The sequence below is a fragment of the Penicillium chrysogenum genome, assembly GCF_028827035.1.
Source record: "Penicillium chrysogenum strain IBT 35668 chromosome Unknown utg000002l_segment0_segment0, whole genome shotgun sequence".
Taxonomy (NCBI): domain Eukaryota; kingdom Fungi; phylum Ascomycota; class Eurotiomycetes; order Eurotiales; family Aspergillaceae; genus Penicillium; species Penicillium chrysogenum.
The window spans coordinates 231,835-253,913 of NW_026622750.1; the positions used below are offsets into that span (position 1 = coordinate 231,835).

General features: G+C 49.0%; 7 protein-coding genes across 7 annotated transcripts; 2 read left to right on the top strand and 5 right to left on the bottom strand.

The window, feature by feature from the left end:
• Nucleotides 1-2,610: 2,610 nt before the first annotated feature.
• Nucleotides 2,611-5,176, bottom strand: N7489_003726 (uncharacterized protein; the record flags this gene model as incomplete). Its single annotated transcript, XM_056709478.1, has 4 exons — nt 2,611-2,712; nt 2,764-2,856; nt 2,911-4,530; nt 4,580-5,176. 4 exons carry the CDS (start codon nt 5,174-5,176, stop codon nt 2,611-2,613), a joined length of 2,412 nt encoding a protein of 803 aa, XP_056567899.1.
• A 734-nt stretch (nt 5,177-5,910) lies between these two features.
• On the bottom strand, nt 5,911-10,572 carry N7489_003727 (putative ABC multidrug transporter; the record flags this gene model as incomplete). The annotated part of the gene is made up of 7 exons (XM_056709479.1): nt 5,911-6,054; nt 6,114-6,456; nt 6,527-7,302; nt 7,351-7,829; nt 7,881-8,697; nt 8,749-10,071; nt 10,156-10,572. 7 exons carry the CDS (start codon nt 10,570-10,572, stop codon nt 5,911-5,913), a joined length of 4,299 nt encoding a protein of 1,432 aa, XP_056567900.1.
• A 1,142-nt stretch (nt 10,573-11,714) lies between these two features.
• N7489_003728 (uncharacterized protein) lies at nt 11,715-12,134 on the top strand (the record flags this gene model as incomplete). The annotated part of the gene is made up of 1 exon (XM_056709480.1): nt 11,715-12,134. The coding sequence occupies one exon, from the start codon at nt 11,715-11,717 to the stop codon at nt 12,132-12,134; it is 420 nt and encodes a 139-aa protein (XP_056567901.1).
• Nucleotides 12,135-12,336: 202 nt separating this feature from the next.
• N7489_003729 (uncharacterized protein) lies at nt 12,337-13,606 on the bottom strand (the record flags this gene model as incomplete). Its single annotated transcript, XM_056709481.1, has 3 exons — nt 12,337-12,375; nt 12,429-13,069; nt 13,138-13,606. The coding sequence occupies 3 exons, from the start codon at nt 13,604-13,606 to the stop codon at nt 12,337-12,339; spliced, it is 1,149 nt and encodes a 382-aa protein (XP_056567902.1).
• Nucleotides 13,607-15,218: 1,612 nt separating this feature from the next.
• Nucleotides 15,219-16,951, bottom strand: N7489_003730 (uncharacterized protein; the record flags this gene model as incomplete). Its single annotated transcript, XM_056709482.1, has 8 exons — nt 15,219-15,660; nt 15,717-15,784; nt 15,839-16,053; nt 16,109-16,217; nt 16,265-16,535; nt 16,587-16,759; nt 16,818-16,843; nt 16,912-16,951. 8 exons carry the CDS (start codon nt 16,949-16,951, stop codon nt 15,219-15,221), a joined length of 1,344 nt encoding a protein of 447 aa, XP_056567903.1.
• Nucleotides 16,952-17,853: 902 nt separating this feature from the next.
• N7489_003731 (putative O-methyltransferase) lies at nt 17,854-18,826 on the bottom strand (the record flags this gene model as incomplete). The annotated part of the gene is made up of 2 exons (XM_056709483.1): nt 17,854-18,640; nt 18,717-18,826. The coding sequence occupies 2 exons, from the start codon at nt 18,824-18,826 to the stop codon at nt 17,854-17,856; spliced, it is 897 nt and encodes a 298-aa protein (XP_056567904.1).
• A 1,162-nt stretch (nt 18,827-19,988) lies between these two features.
• N7489_003732 (putative MFS transporter) lies at nt 19,989-21,889 on the top strand (the record flags this gene model as incomplete). The annotated part of the gene is made up of 9 exons (XM_056709484.1): nt 19,989-20,188; nt 20,257-20,406; nt 20,469-20,638; nt 20,692-20,716; nt 20,768-21,063; nt 21,121-21,156; nt 21,206-21,310; nt 21,361-21,574; nt 21,634-21,889. The coding sequence occupies 9 exons, from the start codon at nt 19,989-19,991 to the stop codon at nt 21,887-21,889; spliced, it is 1,452 nt and encodes a 483-aa protein (XP_056567905.1).
• Nucleotides 21,890-22,079: the final 190 nt, after the last annotated feature.

The following is a 22,079-nucleotide window of genomic DNA, read 5'->3' on the forward strand; positions in this document are numbered from 1 at the left end:
AATTAGCGATTGCCCGTAAGTCGTTAAGGAATCTTTTATAGGTGTCTTTATCTATAGTTTAGAAGGCTATAGCTATAGACGAGAGAGGTTTCTCGGTAGGGTTTAGTAGCGGCGGTTCTCCCCTAGGAGGGAGATCTAACCTACGGGACGGGTTTACTACTATATTAAGGGCGGCCGTGAGCCGCTCGGTTTCGGATCGCTCCGCTTAAAGGGCCTAAGCCCTACGCGTAGCCCGTTCGACTAAGGGGTTAACCTATTAGGGGTCAATAGTGGAATATATATATAAGAAGATATTCCGTTCTTCTACTTCTAAGAGGTTAAGGGCCGTATAGACCTCTACCGGGAGGTTAGCTATAAATTCGGCCTCGGTGTTTCCTTAGGCGGGTTACGCGGATATAATTATTTCCTAGCGGAGACGATAGGGGGTTTCTTTTCTTAGAGTAAGTAGGAAAATAGTAATTCCGTGTTCCTCTTATTAGGTCAGGAGGCCGTTTTTTTCTTTTAACGGCGCCTAGATGCGGATCTTACTAAGTGGTGAGATATCTATTTCCTCGTAGATCGACGTTTTCTTCCGGCCGGACGCTTATAGATCCGGGAGTTCTCCTTGGAGTGATATGCCCCCTATATTTCATTAGGGGGAAGGGTGTCGTCCGGCCGGGCGGGTCTGTTATAAATCCACATTACTTCGTAATTGCGCGATTTTTGTCAATAGACCCGCTCCGTGTTTCGGAGGGGAGACCTTATCTCCGTATCTCTCCGTTTTTCCTCCGTTCTCGGTCTCTATCATACCGAGAGAGCCGGGGGGAAAGGAGAGAGGAAAAGAGGGCAAAAATGGGGGTTTGTGAGCTTTCCTACCTGGCATCCTAGGTCCGTAGGATCGTTGTCGGGATGGGACGAGAGGGTGTTAGCACCGTTCCGTCTTTGGGGGACGTCTACGGTGCCGTCTCGTGCCTCCCTAGGCCAACCGTAGAAGGTGGCTTATACCGACATACTACCAGATGAGATTCGGAAAGGATCGCATGGTTTGTATTGAGTTGGCTTTGCCAACGACTAAGTACTGCGGAATACGGTAACGATAGTGTACATAAGTGCAGAAACGGATCCATATGGATCCGGCCACTAAGGCATAAGACATGTTTACATAAGGAAATGGGCTTCTGGGATCACAATAGTAAGCGGCGTCTTTTAAAGTACTCTTAGTAGTTATAGAGCTAGTTATTAGCTACGTTTCCCTACTAGCTTCTTAAGTACTTTTTAGGCTACGCTAAGTCTTATAACTTACTAGCTACTTCTAAGCGATACTAGCTAGGCCCTTACTCGGTCTAGGGGAGGATATCTTTTAACCCTAGGGAGATATTAAAAATATACTCTAGTTATATTATCCGCTCTTCGTTATTAAGCGGTGCCTAACTAAATACCTCGCTCCTCTTTAGGAAGTCTAAGAAGCGGTCGAATACCCGCCGTATCCCTAGAGGAAGGTACTTGCGGAATTCGTCCGGTATTAAGAGAGGCCCCGGCTAGGCGTCCCCTCTTTAGAGGTCCGCTAGGTAGTGTTATCTACCTCCCTCGCTAGAGAAGGTAGTGTCTATAGTTACTTAGTATACTCCTTTTATATTAGGGGGTACTTAGTGAGATACTTTAGGGGAGAGATCGTTCACTCCCTCGCTCTTTTATATACCCCCCCTTTCCTATTTCTTAGGACGCTCTACTTACTTCCTAAGGATACTAATCCTAACTAGTTAGAAGATTCTTTTATATAGCTAGTAAGCGAGGTTGGTACCCAATTTTTCCCGCTACTCGCCACACTCTCCTCCTTAGCCCTTTAGATCGAATTCTTATAGTAAGAGGCTCTCTATAAGAGGCCCTCCCTACCTAGCTTCCTAGGGAGTGTTATTACGTGCCCCTAGGATCTAGCGGAGCTAGTGCTTACTGTATAGCACACGCACTCGCTAGCTCTATTAGCTCGCTATAGTAGGCGAGGCCGTTAACCTAACATACTACCAGATGAGATTCTATAAGGATCGTATGGTTTCTTATTAGATAATACTAGCTAGTCTATAAAGATAGCTATAGTTATATAATCTCCTAGGCTTCGCTTCCTAGCTAATAGAAACTCCACTTCGTCTGTGCGCTCGCGGGCTTCCTGAGCTGTAGTGGCCTCAGGCTCCCACTTCCTATGGAGTGCCTAAGGCGACCAAGGGAATGCAAACCCTGCAAACCCTTCGGGACGACAATACTACCTAGGTAGTAAGAACTCGGATCCAACACTAAAGGATTGAAGGTCAGTCTAAATATATATAACTAGTATTAGTTATAAAAGCATTCGCAGTAGTATTGTAGCCCCCCTGTCACTCTGATCATACACCCAAGACCCCTTCTCAATAGGGTCGTTACACTTGATTTATAAAGGGAGCTTTTCTATATGACCTTACATATCTCAAAATTCCTATAGTGTCAATCTCTATCTATTTCTATTTCTATAGTCAATAAAACACGCGAATACTAGTTTCATGAAATGTTCTCCTAGCAAATTACGATATGGCACACTGGCGGCTATACACTGTCGTAATCACAGGGCATCAAGCGCATCAAGATTAACGAATACATAATTCATGAAAATGTCGGCAGGTTGCCAGACAAGTCGGCATCCCAATCCCACAACTCCGGGCCAGTGTAATCCAATCCATCGAACCAGCCTCCTAAATCCATTGGCTGTGAAAGGTCAGCATAGTCTCAAACGGCATCCGAGGAACAATAACCTACCGTAAAATCACTGAAGTCAGTCGATAGAAGCGATGCAGGATCAATATCACTCGGTGTTTTCGAGGCCGGAGTTGTCCCTGAAGGAACGGAAGTCTGAACAGGAACGTTAGGTATGACGGACACATATCTACAAACAGAGGTACCAACCTGGAAGGGGCGATTATCAACACTAATCTTAGCCTCCTGGTATGTAAGACCATTTAAGATCGCCCTGCAAATGCGAATGGACCTCTTCGAGGCCGTATCAACATTACACAATGGGTCCTCACCCTTGACGCGCGATTTGACCGAAGCAAGGATAATATTCAAAAAGAAGAACGGCTTGCACCCCTTCCCATCGGGACCAATGCGTCTCCCAAAATTATCAGCGGTGCGCTCGACAGCCTGCATCATCACGCCTTGCTGGGACTGGATCATGCTCATGAGCACGCTCGAGTTGACACCGTCCATTCCAGATGTAGCAGATGCACTCATCTCATTGGCTTGGAGGGAGAGCTCCACGCACGCGGTGATTGCGGCGTGGAAGGTTTCATCGCAGAACATACCGCTGCCCAGCTGGGTGATGTGCGGGTAGAGGACGTCCTCTGTCGAAAGGGGAAGTTCCATCTGGGAGAGAATACCAAGGGATTCTTCGAGACAGATTTTGCGGGAGTAGGAGCATTTGGGTAGGCGGACGACACTGAGGGAGAAAGGGCGGTGGAGAGCAAGAAGAAATTTGCGCATTATGAAGAGATGAATGGATTGGGCGAATCGGTGACGTCCTGATTCTCCCGGAGCAATACTTGGGGCGTTGTCTTCGAATAGGGAGGATGCACGCTGTATAGAGCGGGAGAGTTCATCACCCATTCTCAGGGCGTCGTCGTAAGATAGATTAAATCGGAGACTGTTTATTTTCTTGGCGATTCGATAGCGTAGTGGGAGGGTCTTAATGAGGAGAGTTTGGTAGAAGTTTTGGGTGTAGAGAGCAGTACTGAGTGGAGAAGGATCATTCTCCATGTCCGGTATCAAGTCTGAGTCGTCCCAATTGGACGGGGGATCGCAGTCGCATTCGTCTAGATCAACGGACGGCGGGACGCCGCGGTCGAGAGAGATCTTGAGGTCCAGCTCGACGACAGTTGCCCAAAGGCGACGGCGCAGTTCAGAGTAGAATGGTCGGGCCTTGCGGAAACGAGTCGGATCACGATGTAGACCCATTGTCATCGCAGACCGAATCAGCGATCCGGCTGAAGCCCAGGCAACATCCCCGTCACTGGCGACTCCCAACCGAGCTACCAGAAGAAGAGTTTGGGTCTGGAGCATTCGGAAGTCGATATCCGGGCTCACAAATGTGCACGAAATATATGACTGGACAGCCATGATCCACTTCATGGCCGGTTTCTGGAATATGTCTCGATCATCTTGGCCTGGGCGTGGGACATAGAAGCAACTGCCAGCAGCCATCACGGCGAGTAACTGAGCGACAAATGCCATGTCGGTTGGCTGGGTATTGGCCCAGTAATCAGCATACTGTCTTAAGAACGTCGGCGTGTGCAAGATTCTATATGTCGTCTCGAAAGTGTCGAGATACAGCTGAAGCAGATGGTCTGCAACATTCCGCTGGGGAACCATTTCATTAAGCTTAAAGGCCTGCTCGCGAAACGCGCGCTGATGATCTTGTGTCTCGCGCGACCAAAGCTCCGTCTTGAACTTTTTCATTTCAGTATATTCTTTATCTTTTCCCTCTCCGCGGCAACGATCACGGCGCATAAAGGCACCAATATCTTTGAACTACACCCGGTTAGCAAATCAATTACAAAATACAATGAACCATACTCACAAAAGAAACAGTAGTGGTATAATGGCTGCGACCGAAATAACGAGTCTTAGCCTTCTTCCCGCGGAAACTCGAATCTGGCAAGTATCGGACGCGGTCATCAACACCAACATTCTCAGAACTATTGGCCGTATCGACTTCAGAAAAGACATCACAGACCGAAGTCTCAGGCGTCTGAAGATGAGACGGCTTTCCGAACGAGGTTTCCAGAACACGCAGCCGACTCCGGAGTTCACTCAGCTCATCGGAACGACCACGCTTCGAAACACGATTTGAAGTCGGATTCGGCCCCAATTTCGAGTCGAAGACGAACATCCCGCTTTTCCGCCCGGGCTGTTCTTCTCCGCCACCATAGGGTAATTGCGGGGGGGACATGCGTTGAGAAGAGTCAGATACAATACCAGGCTGAGTTCCGACAAAGACGCATTGGGCTGTTGTCTTTGAGTGCACACATTGTCCGCAGGGCAGAGAGCGGTCACACTTTAACTTGCGCTTGCGACAGACTGTACAAGACAGAGGCGGGCGGCGGCGACGCTGTGTAGTGCGAGATTGACTTTCTATCTCTTCACGGTCTAGGGAGGAGTGGTCGTTGTTTTCCATTTTCAGGGCTGTCAAGTGATTTTGATTTCAGATTGATTTTCCTTTAGTCGCAGGAAGTCCTTGCGACGGCGCTAGACATGGGTGAGACCTTCCTTGTCGGAGATGGGGGCGCTTTTCCGGATTCCCTGGCTATCCCTGGCTATCCGACGTCTCAGAAAATACTTTGTTATGTGTATCTGTAACAGTTAATTGACAGATGATCTTTGAAACGGTGACACAAGGGCTTATTTGCCGTATATGTAAGTCCCTGGCTGCTTACTCGACGCAGAATGTCCGGGTTTCGGAGATACTCTGTTGAGTAATTGGGGTAGTTATCTCCGAGGAGATGCTGGTTGATAAGTCAAGCCTTGCCAATGTGACATCATTACGTATTCGGCTGGGATCTTCATGGCTCATCAAATCATTAATTTCATTCGAACAAATCACCGTCTCTGTCGGAGTACGGCAAAATGGCCTAGAATTCCAGACTCACATTAAGTCACGTGGTCTGGTCTTGGAACCTTGAAAATTAGGCATCTAATTGCTTATGTAAGATTAAGATTTCCAAGGTTCCAAGGTTCCTCATTTCTTGGCACTTCCCTGGCTTTCCACTTTGTTAATGCAGACTAGTTTATGTAGACCTTCCTTCCAGATCACGGTAGTCAAATTCCAAGCTTCACTTTTGATATCCACGCAACGCTATGCCAAATGTACATCCAAATCAATGAAAATGCCGAAAGTCATCCAACAAATCCCTACTTCGACCTCCAAAACGGCTTCATGACAGACCGCACATAAACCAGCAAGTAAACCATCAAGTAGTTCGTAATGGTAAAAGCAAGGAAGATACCGAAATACGGCCAAATCTTCGAAGAATCCAGTCCAAGTCCAGTCAAGTACTGCCAACACAGATTAGTCTCAATTCAAAATAAAAGCATGTTCCAGGCAGCAAACTCACGTCGTCACCAAAGCTATATTCACAATATCCACACTCGCCCATGCCATCCGGGTTGGAGAGATACCCAACACCCTTGGCGTTAAGCCACGCGCCCGCGTACTCACTGCAAGTAGTATTGGGCGGACTCTCAAGGATAGTCAACTCAGACTGAGAGCAAACGACAGGGGTACCACGGAGGACAGAGGTGAGCACCCCGCCAATCCAGTACGTAAACGGCGTGGCGTAGTACATCGTATACTTCCAAAAGGCAGGCATCTGGGATTGTGGACGGAGGATACCGTTGAAGAGCTCGCACATGATAATGAAGAAGGGCATGAGGGTAGCAGCAATCATCGAGTCAGAGCTATACATTGAAAGGACATGTTAGTTGATCAGATCACAGCGGGAATGAAATGGTTGGTTATACTACTCACCTCAGAGCGGCGATCCATTGACCCCACGAGGTCGCGAATAGGAAGAAAAGGAAGAACATCAGGAAACAATAACCGGCTGCAAAGCCGAGCGGGAGTCCCACCATGAAATAGTATAGGACGAAGAAGACCACACCGCCGATGACAGAATAGGGGATCTCGGAGATGATCTGGGCTGTGCAGAATGCTACCCAGCCGTATACACCACTCGGGCCTTCTCTTGCTAACCAGATATCGCGGTTCAAGATGAAACGCATGGATATAGCGTTGATGAACTCGGGGACAAGCATCAGGACAAGGAAACAGGAGAATGCCTTTGACTGGAGGTCCGTGGTACTGTTGCCGATCTGGAGGTAGGTGAGGCCGTTGATGAGAGCATGGAGGAAGGAAGAGTAAAGACGCGAGTATGGGTACTCAGCAGTGCGCCAGAACTGGCGACAGGTCCGTTGGGTGAGGAGTTTGATCTGCTGGCTGAGAGGGGGTGGGGTTGGGGCCAGGGAAGGGGAACGAGTATTCTTGTCAGAACGGATTGAGGCGATTTCGTTCTTGACTTCGGCGAATTCTTCTGAGTTGCGCCAGATAGCTGGCCAGTTCGTTTGGTTTCCCGTGGCTTTCATGCCGCCGACCACTACCTCGATGAGGAAGTCGGCTGCGTTGGTGACGTTTTCTGGGACGTTGCCGTGTCTTGCGAAATACTCGAAGATTGCATGGCCGGATTCGCCGACTGGACCGAAGTAGTATGTGCTTCCACCAGGGCTTAGGGCTAGGACGCGGTCGAACTGGGATCCTGTTAATATTGATTCCTGGTCAGAATGGGTGGCGCTTACCTCTTCGAATTGCTGCTGGTTGGCTTGGTGAATGGTGCAGAGGACCGCCAGTCCCTGGTTAGCCAGACGGCGTAGCAGAGCGACGATACTAGTTGCACCCTGGCTGTCCAATCCACTTGTCGGTTCATCCAGGAAAAGAAGCAGTTTTGGCCGAGCGCACAGCTCCACTCCGATAGTAACACGCTTTTTCTTTTCGATATCCAAAGAACCGATCACTGCATCTTGCAACTCAACCAAGTCCAATGTGTGAATCACCGTTTCTACGTATGCCAGTTTTTCGGCCGTTGGGACTTCGCGGCTTTGTCGGAGAAGTGCAGAGAACTGGAGTGCTTCCTTGATCGTGCTGCTTTCATCGTGAATGTCCATTTGCTGGCAATATCCGATCTGTCGGTTGAAGGACTGGTCAATTGACCGGTTATCCACGAATAGAGACCCGGATAAGGTGCCGGGGCTCTCTCTTTGGGTGAGTGCAGTCAACACTAAAATTTGTCAGAAATCAAGCGATGAATTCATCTCATTGGGGATCTTACATGTAGACTTGCCTGCTCCCGAGGCCCCAACAAGAGCAGTCAAAGACCCTGGCTTGCAGTATCCACAAACGCCATCCAAGAGCTTCCTGGTCTCCTTGCCAATCTGGACGTTGAGCTCTAAGTCGGACCAGGAAAAGGTAGACTCGGTAGCTGTAAGTGTCTGGTCATGCTTTGTTTCATGCCCAGCAGGCGGTGCAGAAGAGTCAACAGAGACCGGCGATTTCTCTTCATCGGACTGAACCTTCTTCTCCCGCTTGAACAGCTTCCGCGATCCCTTGTACTGGATAGGGCCAGCACTGTCCAGCTCCCACTCAAGCACTTCACTCAGCCAGCAGGTTATTCCGATAAAGGCAACTGTGAAGAGACACAGAATCCCGAAATTGCGCCAGACGTTGCTGTAGTAGAATCCATACTTCACAGCCAGATAGTCGTCGCCGTTCACGACAGTGCTGCCAATCTGACTACCAGCATAGGCACAAGTCTGGTATGCGAGGTCTGTATATTCCGAACCGGATGGTATGATGGATGCGGCCGCGCAGGTGAAGTTAACGTTGTGAAATTCGGCCGCCATGACTGCCTCGTATGTATACAGAGCAGGAGTTGTATATGCGAGCCATCCAACCCAGGGAACATCTTGAATCATCTTGTCGACAGAGAGAACGTAGCCACCGAACACGATGCAAAACATCACAGAAACTCCGCAGTAGCGGAGGGCAACTTCAAAGTTCTGCGACAGAGCGGCGAAGACACGGAATTGCGCCGTGAGGCAGACCGTGCACGCGTAAATGAAGAGGGCGTCGATAAAGAAGGGACCAGCCTAGCAGAGTTAGCGCGACTATACTTCCTGCAAGATCCTGAAGTTACTCACATCAGACCGTAGACCAGAGAGGAAGTACATGACGATCAAATACAAGAATGTCAAAACCGCAGTGATCACCATATCTGAGAGCACCCGGGCCAAACACACAGCGCTAGGCCTCACAAAAGCAAATTTCTTCTGTCGGCTCAGGATATCGCGACCCTGCATCGCTTCTTCCAACTCGGACATCTGCAGCCAGGCAAGCAAAATGGAAGAGTAGAAAAGCACACCTCCGCGGGAGTACATGCCCTCGGTTGTCTGGGGCTGATCGTAGAACATAGATCCAATCAACAACCCATAGACCACACAAGAAATCAACTTGACGTACAGCGGGCCCAGATGCCCTTTCAGCTGCCACATCTGACGCTTCGCGCAAAGGACGACCTGCCGGAAGAGGGAGATTGTGTATGGCGACTTGGACGAGACGAAGCGCGACTTATCGCTATGCACAGTGTTCTTGAATACCTCCACGCTGTCGCACTCCGAATCCGCTGGGTACGCGGAAGACCTACCAGTGAGCTTCTGATCTTCGTAGCTTTCGACATCCGTCTCGATCTTAGAGAACGCAGCACTCTGACGGAAAGCGGCTTCGAGTTCGATGGGGCCCTTGGGGGCGCGGTGTTCCCATCCAGCACGGAACCGCCGTCTTTCAGGCAGGGTGATGCTAGTCAGGAAATCCGAAGTAGTCTGCATATCAGCGCACTCGTAGCCCAGGTCTTCGAAGTAGCGCTTCGCCTCGTTGGCAGGCCCTTGGTATAGCATACGGCCCTCGTCAATGAGCAGCACCTTATCCACCAGCTCGTAGATGGCATCCGATGCTTGGTACAAAGTGAGCAAGGTTGCTTTGCCACAGGTATCGGTCATGATACGCAGACTGCGTGCATAGTCGAGTGCAGAGGACGCATCCAGTCCTCTCGTGGAATTATCCCAACATGCTACCGATGAATCGGTAGCGAGAGATTCAATGATGGAGATACGTTTGCGCTCTCCTCCGGACACACCGCGGATATACTCGTTCCCCACTAATGTGTTCATAGTATGCGACATACCAAACACCCGCCCATAGATCTCCAGGTACCGGGGAATCCTCTCCCGGTAGCGCTTGGGGGTCTTACTCTGTAGTGCAAACTCGAGCGTTTGGCGCACAGTCAGGGTCGGGAAATGCACGTCGTCCTCTGGGACGTAGGCCACGGCGCCACGGTAGTGCTTCCTGACTTCATCTGGGCTGAGACCGGAGTAATCGATTGAACCCGTGACACCCAAAAAGAAGAGTGGTGGCCAGCGATGGTTCGGAGAAAGGTCGAGCAGCCAGCACCAGGACGGCCCAGAACGCTATATAATTTCAATTAGGCTGAATTCGGTAAGGATGATTTGGGGTTGGTTTCTTGCTTACAGCATTATCTCCCCACTCTGCACAACGCCGGAAAAGTCCCGGATCAGCGGACGGCCCTCCTCGGGCTTCTTCTTTGCGATCCATGGCTGGATCGTCCACTCGTAGATATCCTGCAGGGTGAGGGTACGCCACAGGGCTGTGGAGAAGGTCTTTACATCGGCGTGGGAGTCCCCATCGCCCCAGGTTGAGAGGGACTGGAAGCAGACGCCGAGGTTGGCCGGTTTCTTGCCCTGGACTTGTTCCTCGAGGAACTTGTCAAAGGAGGAATGCGGCTCCGGATACTTGGGATCCGGTTGAGTTTGGGCGGTTAATGTTTGATGGATATCGGCGAGGGCATCCTCGTCCTCGTGCGAGACCTGCACTCTCGGGGGTTCATTGTTGTGTTTTTCTGTGGCAAAGGAAGAGGTATGCTTGAGGTGGGGGTGAAGAGGAGCGGGCATAATGAGCCTTTAGGTAGTTCAAGAAAATTCCGAGCTCATTGTACTATATATGAAGAAATTGCGCGAACTTGATTTATACTTATAGAGAATACGAGTAAGAATTCAAGCAAGAAAAAAAAAAGTATGACCGAATGTCCGAAAGAGCAGCCAAGTCTCACTATGATGACCGTGGAAATGACCAACCAATCCGGTGGGCGACGAAAAAGCAGAATGGTCAAGATATTCCTGTTGGCCCCGAGATGGATATCCAATGACAGGGGGAAAAAGTGGGTGCGATGAAAGGCCTTCGTGACTTTCACCAATTTTGGCAGCTCTCTCGAGAAAGGCTTGAATATAAAAAGATTCGAGAAAAATCCACTGCGGCGCCCGCGGCCACCGCGCGATTGTTTTGCAGAAAAAGGAAGCCAAGGCGAGAAAGGGTCCACTGGAACCACTGGGAATCCACTGGGGAACCATGGAAAGGGTCATTCTTAAGCTAACCCGTATAATTTACGGAGTACCTAGGCATATACATAACTATAGTATCTACGGAGTAGCTAGGTAGGTACTAGCCAAGCTAAGTCTATATGGTCTAGAGTTTTTCGACCTTTCTACACAATCCTATACTCCTACATACAATCTAGATATACTACATTCTACCCTAATACGGCCATGGCATATACGTATACCTGTATATCTGTCATATTATAGGTCCTATGACATGGTCATACACCGCCAGTTCAATGCAGCTCAATGCAGTTCGATGCAATTCGATGTATCGTCCCCGCACTTTGGCTGAAAATAACACCCGGGGACTTTTGGGGGACTTTCAAGGTTTTGCGCCGGAGATTTTCTCACGTGGCATTATTAATACGTACATTGATGCCTCAGGTGTCTATGATATGACAATAAAATATCAGTCTTCTTCTCCTCCGTACAGATGATACAGAGTAGTTCTAATGAAGTAGAAAATCGCAAAAATTGCAAGAATTACAATATCAGCCTTAATAACAACCAGTAACAAGCCCAATACCAAGCTCTCTCATCTCCAAGATTATATCCCAACTCAATTTCCCAATCCAGTTTAGCGCCCCAAGCTCCAAGCTCCGAGTTTCAGCCTCAAATTTCCCTTCTTCTCCCTCTCCCCTTTCTTCCTCGGCAAAATGCAAACCCTCTATAACACTCTAATTCGCACTCACCACATCACCTCCCGCAAAAAAGTAGCCGCCCTCAAACGTGCTGCAGACACACACCAATGCGCCGTCCTCCTGCGCTCCGGTGGATGTCCAGGGATCATGTACGTGGAGGGCGGGAAGGACCCGGTGGAGAGCTGGGTAGATGTTGTGCGTCGACTACGGTATAAGGATTTTCAGTTGGTTACCAGGCCGGCGGTTGTGGAGGAGGAGGAGGAGGATGGACGTGGGAAACAGGGGACTGGGAACCGGAATGGAGAGAAGAAAGACGGGAAAGAGTTGGGTCTCGCAGTGGGACTGGATGAGGTGGAGAGTGTCAAGGAGTTTGGGGCCATTATGGCGAAAAGAGGGGTGTGGAATTGGTGGAGGAGGGGGATGGGGTATGCTTGATGTCTTCATGATGTTGCATTTGTGGTGTTTTGGTGTAGTGTGTACATGTATTACTTTCAGAGATATCCAGGGGAATTTTGTTTTCGTGTACTAAAGTCTTAAAGTCCATCATTAACTCATTCATACCATCTCTTTACAGAGCTTATATCCTGAACGCCATAATCTACCTATGCTAATATGTATACAATCGAACTATTTCCACTCAAACCGGCGCCGGATAGCTGAGCAGCTTGCAGACATCCTACAACAGTTAGCAACCAGCCAATTCATCCCTATCCTCGTAACCAGACCTACCTTTCTTTGTCTCCGATATTTATCATATAACATCTTCCAAATCTCCCGATCCCGACATCCACTCTCTTGCGGCGTGCCAGGGTTATTATCGCACTTCGGCTGCTCCTCCGCTAACATTTCCTGCGGCCACATAATCCACGGCTTCGGCAACGGCCAATCCGAAAAGTGCACAAACTTAGCCTGCGCCAGTACATGATCGGGATCCCAGACCTCGTCATCATTCCCCAGGAAATTGCGATGATCCTTCTTCCGGAACTCGCCGCTCAACAGACCATACTGCCGATGGGGGAGGACCATCGCCGAGTCCCCGTAACGTCTATTCAACAGCTCCATGTCATACCGGTGGTCCGTCAGGTTCATATCGACTTGACCATTCTGGGCGAGTGTAGTAGCGTCGGTCAAGGCAAGGTATTCCCGGAGGGAGGGCTCAATGACGACTAACAGTGATGAGAGCAGTTTTTCCGGGAGAAGCCAGTAGGCACGTGGCATGGCGGCAGTGGTAGGCGGGAGAAAGAAGAGCTCATCCATCGTCTGGAGGAGGATAACATCCGAGTCGAGGTGAATGACGCGGTCGTATTCGTGCTCGCCGAAGGCCATGAGCTTGGCGGTGCTAGTATCCCACGAAGCCCTAGAACCGGCAGCTATCAAGAGAATGTAAGTAGGTGTTCAAGAGGCTGGGTCAGTTCCCAACAGCGACAGCCCAACTCACTCGATGGATCCTGAACTCCCTCAATCTTAATCGGGATCAGCATCACATTGTACTTGAGTTTAGCCTCAAGCAGCAACTGGCTGACGCGATCATAATCATCCTCAACAATGAGGTCCCACTCCTCCGGATAAAATAGCACACGGTCCGCCTTACTGCCGAGTCTGTGCAGAGCCTCGAAGACCATCAGGCAGTTGCACATGTAGACTTCATTGGTGGCATACTGGGTATAGGCAAAGCGCGACCAGTCGACCTCGTCGTAGTGGATATGTGGTAGGGGCGGCGGCGGGGGACGTTCACGGCGTTGCCACAGGATAAACAGTATGATAAGGGCGACTGCGATCCATGTTCGGACGTGTCGTAGCTGTCGCTTGACTATGGAGAGACAGGGCTCGTCGGGGATGTCAAAGAAGTCATCTTCCGAAGCATTGGAGCTCCGTCGGTAAGGGAAGGTGGGTTTATTAGGCGGCATTGTTGGAGAGTGAAGCTATTGACGGCGCGATAGGGATTGGGATAAATGCACGTGATGGTTATGTCATCGGTCCATTCTCCTTACCTAGGTAGGTAGGTTGGATGCTAAATGGAACACTTGAAAGTTGGTATTTAAAGAACAAGCACAGGCTTAGGGTTTGTATATTCAAAATGAACCCACGTGTGTGGACGGTCGATTTGTGACTCTTCAAGGCGATATGTAGTAACTAGGTTGAAAGTACCTTTTGTATGTGTCACCTGTAGAAAAGGTACCTAAAGACATTTAGTGTTGCATCCAACCCGTTCCCGCATTCAACTTATGCATCTCCCCGTGCATTGGGCCAAGTAGCTGCAGCTCCATCTATCAGTTTTTCTCTCTTGCACTGTAACATCTCTAACAGTTTCCTGGTCTAGCGGTTATGATTTTCCGTTAACAATTGCTTCAAGCAAGTGTTCCGGAAAGGTTCTGGGTTCGATTCCCAGGGAAACTATTTTTGTACTTTTGCTATGTAAATGTTAGTGGAGGTACTTCGTTTTTGCCCTCGATATCACAAACGAAATTTCCTTACTTTCTAGGCCCGGTGTTAATACAGTTAATATGGGGAGCTTAATCGACTTCATACTACCTAAAACGCTTTTATTATTATCTGGAAATCGAAAATTGATAACCCATATTACTTTACTATAGGCACAAAGTTCTTCCAAAAGATTCCTCCTTGCCATACTTGGTTTATTTCGACACGATTTCTACTGGTGTACTATGCGAGCTGTATTCTAACACTATGCCTAGTTAATACAAAAATAGTTGTCTGATCGAGATATATAGTAGGCTTAAATGGCACTGCTTTTGAAGTCCTTTGTATGTGTTTCCACGCATAGAAAAAGCACCTAAAAACTTGCATCCCGGTCTTCCATTCATCTATCAGTTAAACTCGCACTGGCTGGGATATGTGTCCTTTCAATCGGTAAAGGACTTATATAGAAGAGACAAAAAAATAGTTTCCCTGGGAATCGAACCCAGAACCTTTCCGGAACATCTGCTAATCGCATTTGTTAACGGAAAATCATAACCGCTAGACCAGGAAACTGCTCGACCACTTGGGCCAATTGATGAATGGACAGGCAGATAATGGCATTATGTTCGGAACCTCGGTGTGGTACATCCATTTTTGAGCTGTAGATATTTCCTCCAAATCCATGTATACAAGTAGCGTTCCCTTTTACTCACTCTATCACGCCTTTTGCCCATAGGCTTGAACTACTCAGTAGCCTGGCTTGATCGGAAATTATCATATACACCGAGTTAGCTGCCTGTTGAGTATCATTTACAGGTGCTCGGTACTGCATATATATAGAGAGTATGAAAGCAGCATCCGCAACATTTCAACTTCCCCTTATAGTACCTGTCACCCTGCCACCACCAAGGTAGGACAGTGATCACTACATATCTGCTCCTTTGACGCCAGATATTGATACACCTACCACAGAAGATGGATAAATCCGCCAGCGGGAGTGACCAAGTATCGAATTCAATATATCATAACATTATATCGCTTTGTTCGTAATATCATACCTCCTAAAGTGTTATTCATATCCTTACTATATACCACAAATCAATGAAACCCTACAGAATGAGACTCACCCCCATCAGGTAACAACCTCGTCCCACCCGAGGAAATCGACCTCCCATCATCAATCTGGACAACAATATCCGTTTTAACAGTAACGCGCCCATCGTCAATATGCTCCGGCATCTCCGCCTTCGAAACTTGACTTATCGAGCGCTCATGCCCATGTTCACTCCACCCAGTCGGCGGATTTTCCTCATCGTGAGCACAAGTAATGGTCATGTTAGTCGCCGTAGCCGAATCCAGCCACTGCTCCTTCGCATTGGCACGGCGTTTTAGCTCTGTTTCTGGCTCTTTATGGTCCGTTGACCGGGAGCGAGACCAGTAGCCGTGGGTGCGACCTTCGCGTCTGTGATCGACGAAGGAGCGGAGGAAGAGGCGGGCTACTGGGGCGCAGGAGGCGAGAAGAATGCTGTAGTTCTCAATTCTGGGGCTGTCAGCTGATCATTCGATGCTGGGACTGGGGGCGGCGGTTGTGCTTACTTTACCCAGAGGACAAAGGTCACGATGTTATAGGTGAAGTCATGCCTGTCACCGAGGGACTTGAGTTTCTGGTTAACAATATTAGCGCTGCTGTATAAGTTGGGGAACAACAGTCTACTCACATAGGTCTTTACAATAGAAGCACAGCCGGAGAGGATCAGTGGTCCACTGAGAGTGATGGTCTGCCAGATCCGGCGGGATCGGACGGTGGCACTAATCTTGCAGAATTGGGACCAGAATGAGGTTTCTGGATTACGGTGGAGGGTCCGCAAGAAGAACTGCCACAGCTCGACAGCAGCGAGGACGGCAAGGAAGTAATCGATGACGGTGTTGAACCCTGGCAGGATTGCAATTAGCTTTGGGCTGCATCGAGGTATGACCATTCCACATACCTCCTTGCACAAACCCAACCGTCGTCTGGACAGTCGGTGATTGGCACTTGACGGAGCCATCTTCAGGGAGTGGTGTCCACATATAGTGGAAGTATTGCACTCGATTAGTCTGCGACGAGGTTAGAATGGGTCGAGAACTACGAGGAGGATACCAACCGTCTGATACGGGTTTGGTCCACACTGAACAATAATCTGGACGATTGTAACCATGTTGACTACAACCTGCACAACAGCACAGATAATGATAGATAGGCGAATTTTCTTGTCGCTCGCGGCAAAGCAGGTTAAAAGAAACCACATCATGCCGGCGCGTGAGACCATCGCCGAGGCGACAGCCAGTGGCTGTGAAAGGAAGTCCCATTTCATAGAATTAAGACGCTCTTCAGCAGTCAGATAGAAGAAATGCCTCCCAAGGCCCCAATTAGCACTAGACAGAGTTAGTAGCTGGCATAGGAGTGATGACAACAGTCAATCCCACCTCATTTGAATAAATACCATATGGGTAATATCAAAACCCCACGCCACAAGGAATAACAAATCCTCTGTGCCCCAGATTCGGCCGGGTGCAGTGACTTCAGGTAAAGCCCAGCGCACCCAGATCTTGATGGCATATCGGAACAACAATGCCACGCCTACGATGGCTGTGAGGATCTGCTCGAGGATTAGTATACACATATGCAGAGGACGTCTATAGCCGAGGGTAGCTTACCCAGCAAGCTTGGAATGTGCTAGTTCCTATTGAACATGTCAATTCACAATCTTCTATGTCGGGTTTCCTGGTCTTTGTTCCGAGGCAAACATACCAATATTGACATCGCCCTCACCTGGGTTCGGAATATCCATAATGAAGATAAAACACAAGGACCATATGTGTCAAGCAGTCAAGTGTTCTCCAGATTTTCGATTATACCGCGGGGAGCCAATTCAAATAGTTACGACATGGATACAAGACAAGGACGATGGGCGGGGTCAGTAAGATGAATCAGAATTCAAATCTAATCCAGGACCAAGGACAGTAGAGCAAAGTTTCCAAGTTGCCCTTGAAGGTTCTCAAAGATGGAGCTCACGCTGAAATCACTTGCATGAACCGATTTACAGGTCAGAAACTTGCCTGGACTCGGTTTTATCGAGTGGAAGGGCGTGTATACGCAGTCAAACTAAATTGGGAGGAAACAAGGGATGTAATGTAATCAAGGGATTTGCACAGAAAACTTAACCTGCTCAAGCGAAGCAAGTTGTCGATGTATTGAGTATATGACGGAGTAGCCAACCTTAGATATTAGATATGGGGTCAGGTACGTCAACTTCTGACGGGAGTCAGCCTCGCGTGGCCAATCCGCCCGTTGGGAAATGCGAACTTTTGATCGTGAAAATGGACAGGTTCGCATTGCCAGGACCATGTGGAGTAAACATAGACATTCCCGGTGGAGGGGGATAGAAACCATGCGTGGCCATGCGACCTGTAAGCAAGGGATGTGACAAGGAATGAGAAACAGGGAATACATCAAATTACATACATATCCATGTGGAATTGATCGGTTCTAGCAGAAACAGTTAGATCGGATCTGCAGAGATCTGCCTATGGGTTCGAGAGATAAAAACTATAAGCTTCGGGGGAAGTGAAGCTATTGAAAGGGATGTGATGAGTATATCCATCAGAACATGATATATCATATATTAACAGTGAACCATGAACAAATTAAACGAATCAATTAATTCTGTCTTGTTCACCTCAGTCTATTTCCCTATTTTCTCCTCATCTCCACCAATGACTCGCCAGCCCTAACATAAACCTCAAATGTCACTTGCAGCCCACACAGACCCGCCATCTGCCTCCACTCCACCGAACTCCTCTCTCGGCCCCCAAACAATGCTATCATACTCGCATGAAGCGAAGTATAATTTAAATTCTTGGCGTATTCTATAATCAGCACACGCGAACCAGGCGCCATAGCACGCGAAATCTTCTGTAGTAACGCCACAGCATCCAAATCAGGCAAGTTATGTAGGATATGCTGCAGCGCGTAAACACAGGCTCCACGAACGGGCTGCTCATCCTGCTCCTTGTAATTCCACTCCATGAGCCGAACACCAGGCACACTGTCGATGTCAGCATTGAACTCCTGCACAATTAGATCTTCCGCGCCGAGATGCGGGTACATAGCCTGGACTTCGAGGAGGAGTTCGCCGCGGCCGCCTCCGATATCAACCATTGTAGCGGAGCCAGTGCGAGTGCCAGTGCCAGTGCTATTGTCACCTGCCAACGCAGCGTCTAAATCATAACCCATCGATTTGACACGTTCGGGGAATGTTCCAAACTTTAGGAACTTGCCGACCATGAAATGGTTGAAACTATCCATGCGCCCCTGGGTCTCCATAATCGAGTACGTATGCTGTTCCGCCAGCTCGGATTGACCCATTAGCCGATAGGCATATTGCAAGGGGCCATCTGCATCAGCGAAGGGATATGCAAAGCGGGTGTCCTGGAGCTTTTTCATCAAGAATGCGCCAGCCATTAGCCCTTCCGTGGTGCTGGATGGGGTTAGTGCGCGCTTGGAAGATTTTGTAGTTTCTGTTACAAAAACGGGCATGCATGGGAGAAACTGACAAGTGCAGTGCGCCATGCTGGGCAGACGGCATGGCAACCATGTGGTTCGTGATGGCGTTTGCTGTGAAGCAATCCTCGGCCACGCGTTCAACTAGGCCGAGTCCAGCCATGATGTAGAGTGTGTCCGCTGCAAAAAGGTATTAGTATTGGAATACCGCTTGTATCGGTATACCTGTACACGGGTGCGCCTACAAGCTAATCTGGTACCTATATTAATTGTCAGCATAACAGCCATCAGCCATAAAAACTTAGTAACATACTCAATTCCGGCTCATTCTCCCCTCGGGCTTTGATACGAGCATTGCAGGTCGCCGAGATTTCATCAGCCGTCGCAGGTCCGCCATGACTCACGAGGATATTGAAGAGATCAAAGTGAATGGCGACCGGAACAAATCCCAACGATGCAGGATGTGAATGAATTAGATAGGAGACTTTCCTGACGGGCTCGTCATACTCACTACGGTGACGGTTGCTGCTAGGGCAGCGCCTGGAGGTACAGCGGGGGCGGGGGATGACAGGCCCAGGAGGCTGGCTAGGCGGGTTAGAAGAGGCATTAAGATTAGAGAAGGCGTTGGAGTATTGGAATTAGGGAGGTATCCTCTGCATTATACTCTCTAAATATATACGGCATGTACAACAGACGGTGGGATCCGCCACGAATTCCGGTACAAGTGTGAGAATACGATGTAGATATGTAACTCACACTGTCTGAAATACTAGCAGATTACAATACAATCCCAGAACTATTATTGGTATGGGATTATTGTGCTCCGTGGAAGATCATTGGTCCAATATCGCTAGGTAGATATGCGCAAGGGATATCATATCACACCAAGACAAGGCAATTCCACGGCAATGCAGAAAGAAGGACGGAGTAAAGCCGAGAAGAATAAACCAGCAAATAGAAGAGCCCAATAACGAATTACCTGAAGGCGAAAGATCTACAACATACGCTGTTGTAGGCCCGATCTACCTTTGTGATACATCCACTCTACATTCCGGAGACTTTCCAACAGATCCAAATCGGAATTTTGCTAATCTGATCTCTCTTATTCCCTAAGAACTGGTTTCTAGAATTTCCCTGCGCAACAAAAGCCACGCGAGAATGAATCTCCCATGTGTATTCGAGAAACCCTGCATAAAACCTACAGTGTCCCGTCACAGGAAAGGACCTTGATTTACCTCCTTACCTGACCAAAGTCCGTTGTTTCGGGGGGTTGCCTACTATTTACATACAAAGCACAGGCACGAGAAAGGTAAAACATACCTACCATGGAGAAACCCTCCCCGGTCTACTTTACACACGAGATGGCGGCCAGCGCATCGTCGTCGCTTGGGACACACGAGCTTAAGGAATGCGATAACAACTCGGACGTTGAGGCCAGGGATCCCTTGAACCCGAGAAACTGGTCCTCGGCGCGAAAGACGATGCTCTTCGTATCGTTGATGACGAGCTCGTTGTTGGCAGATGGGTATGTATGGCAGATGGTGAAACGCATCGCGGTAGCATAGATAGTTTATCTGACTGAATCTCTTGCAGGGCCATGGTCTGGGGTGGAACACTGGTTACGGACCAGGCTATGGAGTGGGATATTTCCATCGCTCATTCGGCCACGAGTATGAATTATGGTATTCTGCTGCAGGGGTTTGGGGGGATTTTTGCTGTTCCGCTTATTGAAGCGTATGGTCGGTGAGTTGGTGGTTGGTTCTCTTTTCGCTCGCGTTAGGTATCCCACTAACAGATACATGCAGTTTGCCGATCTGGCTGTGGCCTCAGGTGATCACCATGTTCATGGTGCTGGGTGCTACCCTCTCCAATGATTGGTCTACCTTCACGACGTTCCGCTCTTTGCAGGGTCTTTTTGGGACAGTGCCTCAGGTAATTGGGCTTCCGATCATTCATGACATGTATACCTCGGCTGGTACGTTCTTTTTCTGAGATTGTCTCGAGTACTTTATGCTGATCCGACAACAGAATGGCCGCGGATGATCAATATTTGGTAAGAGACTTGCCACTCAAGTCTAACCAGAGTAGCGCTGACTGAGCATAGGGGCACCACCTTCCTCGTCGGACCATTCCTAGGTCCCGCCATAGCAGGATACATCGGCGCCGGGTCAGACTGGCGCACCTCTTTCGGAGTCCTGACAGCCATCTATGGCGTGTCCACGGTCATGGTGATCCTTTTCGGCTATGAAACATACCATACACCTGGACGAACGACCAATCAGTCGCGCATCGCGTCTTATTTTGGCATTGGCAATACCCTGCTTCCCAAGGGAACGACGTTGAGATATTGGAGCCGAACCGTCGCGGTCTATGTATTCAAGTTTCCGTTGTTGATGACTGGTGGGTATGGCCGATTTAGCTTGCAATGACTTTCACTGATCAGGATTCTGTCAACAGGCATCGCTATTTTGGTAACATTCACCTGGCCAATTGGTAAGTAACCATCATATTCACATCGTTTTTGCACCCGCTGACTCTCCAGGAATCACAACCACCATCGATACCTTCTTGCATAGCCCTCCATACTTGTTTGACACAATCGGGGCATCATCGATGCGATTCGCCGGTGTGATTGGAGCTTTATGTGGTATGTATTCTCGCACCCCCGCTATCTCCGGATTCTCACCATCTTTCCAGGCTGGGCATTTGGTCACTTCTTCAACGGCTGGATCTTCAAGCGCCATAGCTCAACCTGGCGAACTGAACTCCGCCTTCATGGTGTCTGGTTCCCGATAGGTAGTTTGGCGAGCGGTCTTCTCACCTATGGATTAACCATGCACTTCGGTAAGCACTGGATCGGGATAGCCATTGGGTGGATCATGGTGAATATCGGCATGGTAGCTACAATTGTGTAAGTTTCAACTTTGCTCTGTTGAATATTCTGTCGTATCTCTAACATCATTTGCACAGTGCCATCTCGGCCTACGCGTTGGAGAAATACCCGGAGAAGGCAACCTGTGTCTCAGCCATCCTGAATATGTGGCGCACCTGTGGCGGGTTCGCGGTGGGATACTTCCAGCCTGCGTGGATTCAGCGCAATGGGCTTGGACTGGTTTTTGGTATCCAGGCTGCTATTGTGTGTGTGGCTGTTGTTTTGACTATCACTCCTGTGTTCTTGTGGGAGCAGAAAAGGCGGTTGAGAGTTGGAGATGAAGCTGAAGCCTGAATTATGTATATAACTGTATGTTGTATGTTGTACCCAGGCAATATGAGTTGGTCGACAAGGTCCTCCTCATCCCAATTTGGTCTGTGCTCAAACACTGAAACACACGTGATTCATGCCTCACCCCTCAGGCCACAATCAGGCCACAATCCGGTTGCCGATCCGAACACGTCCGTGTCCGTTGTTCCCCCCC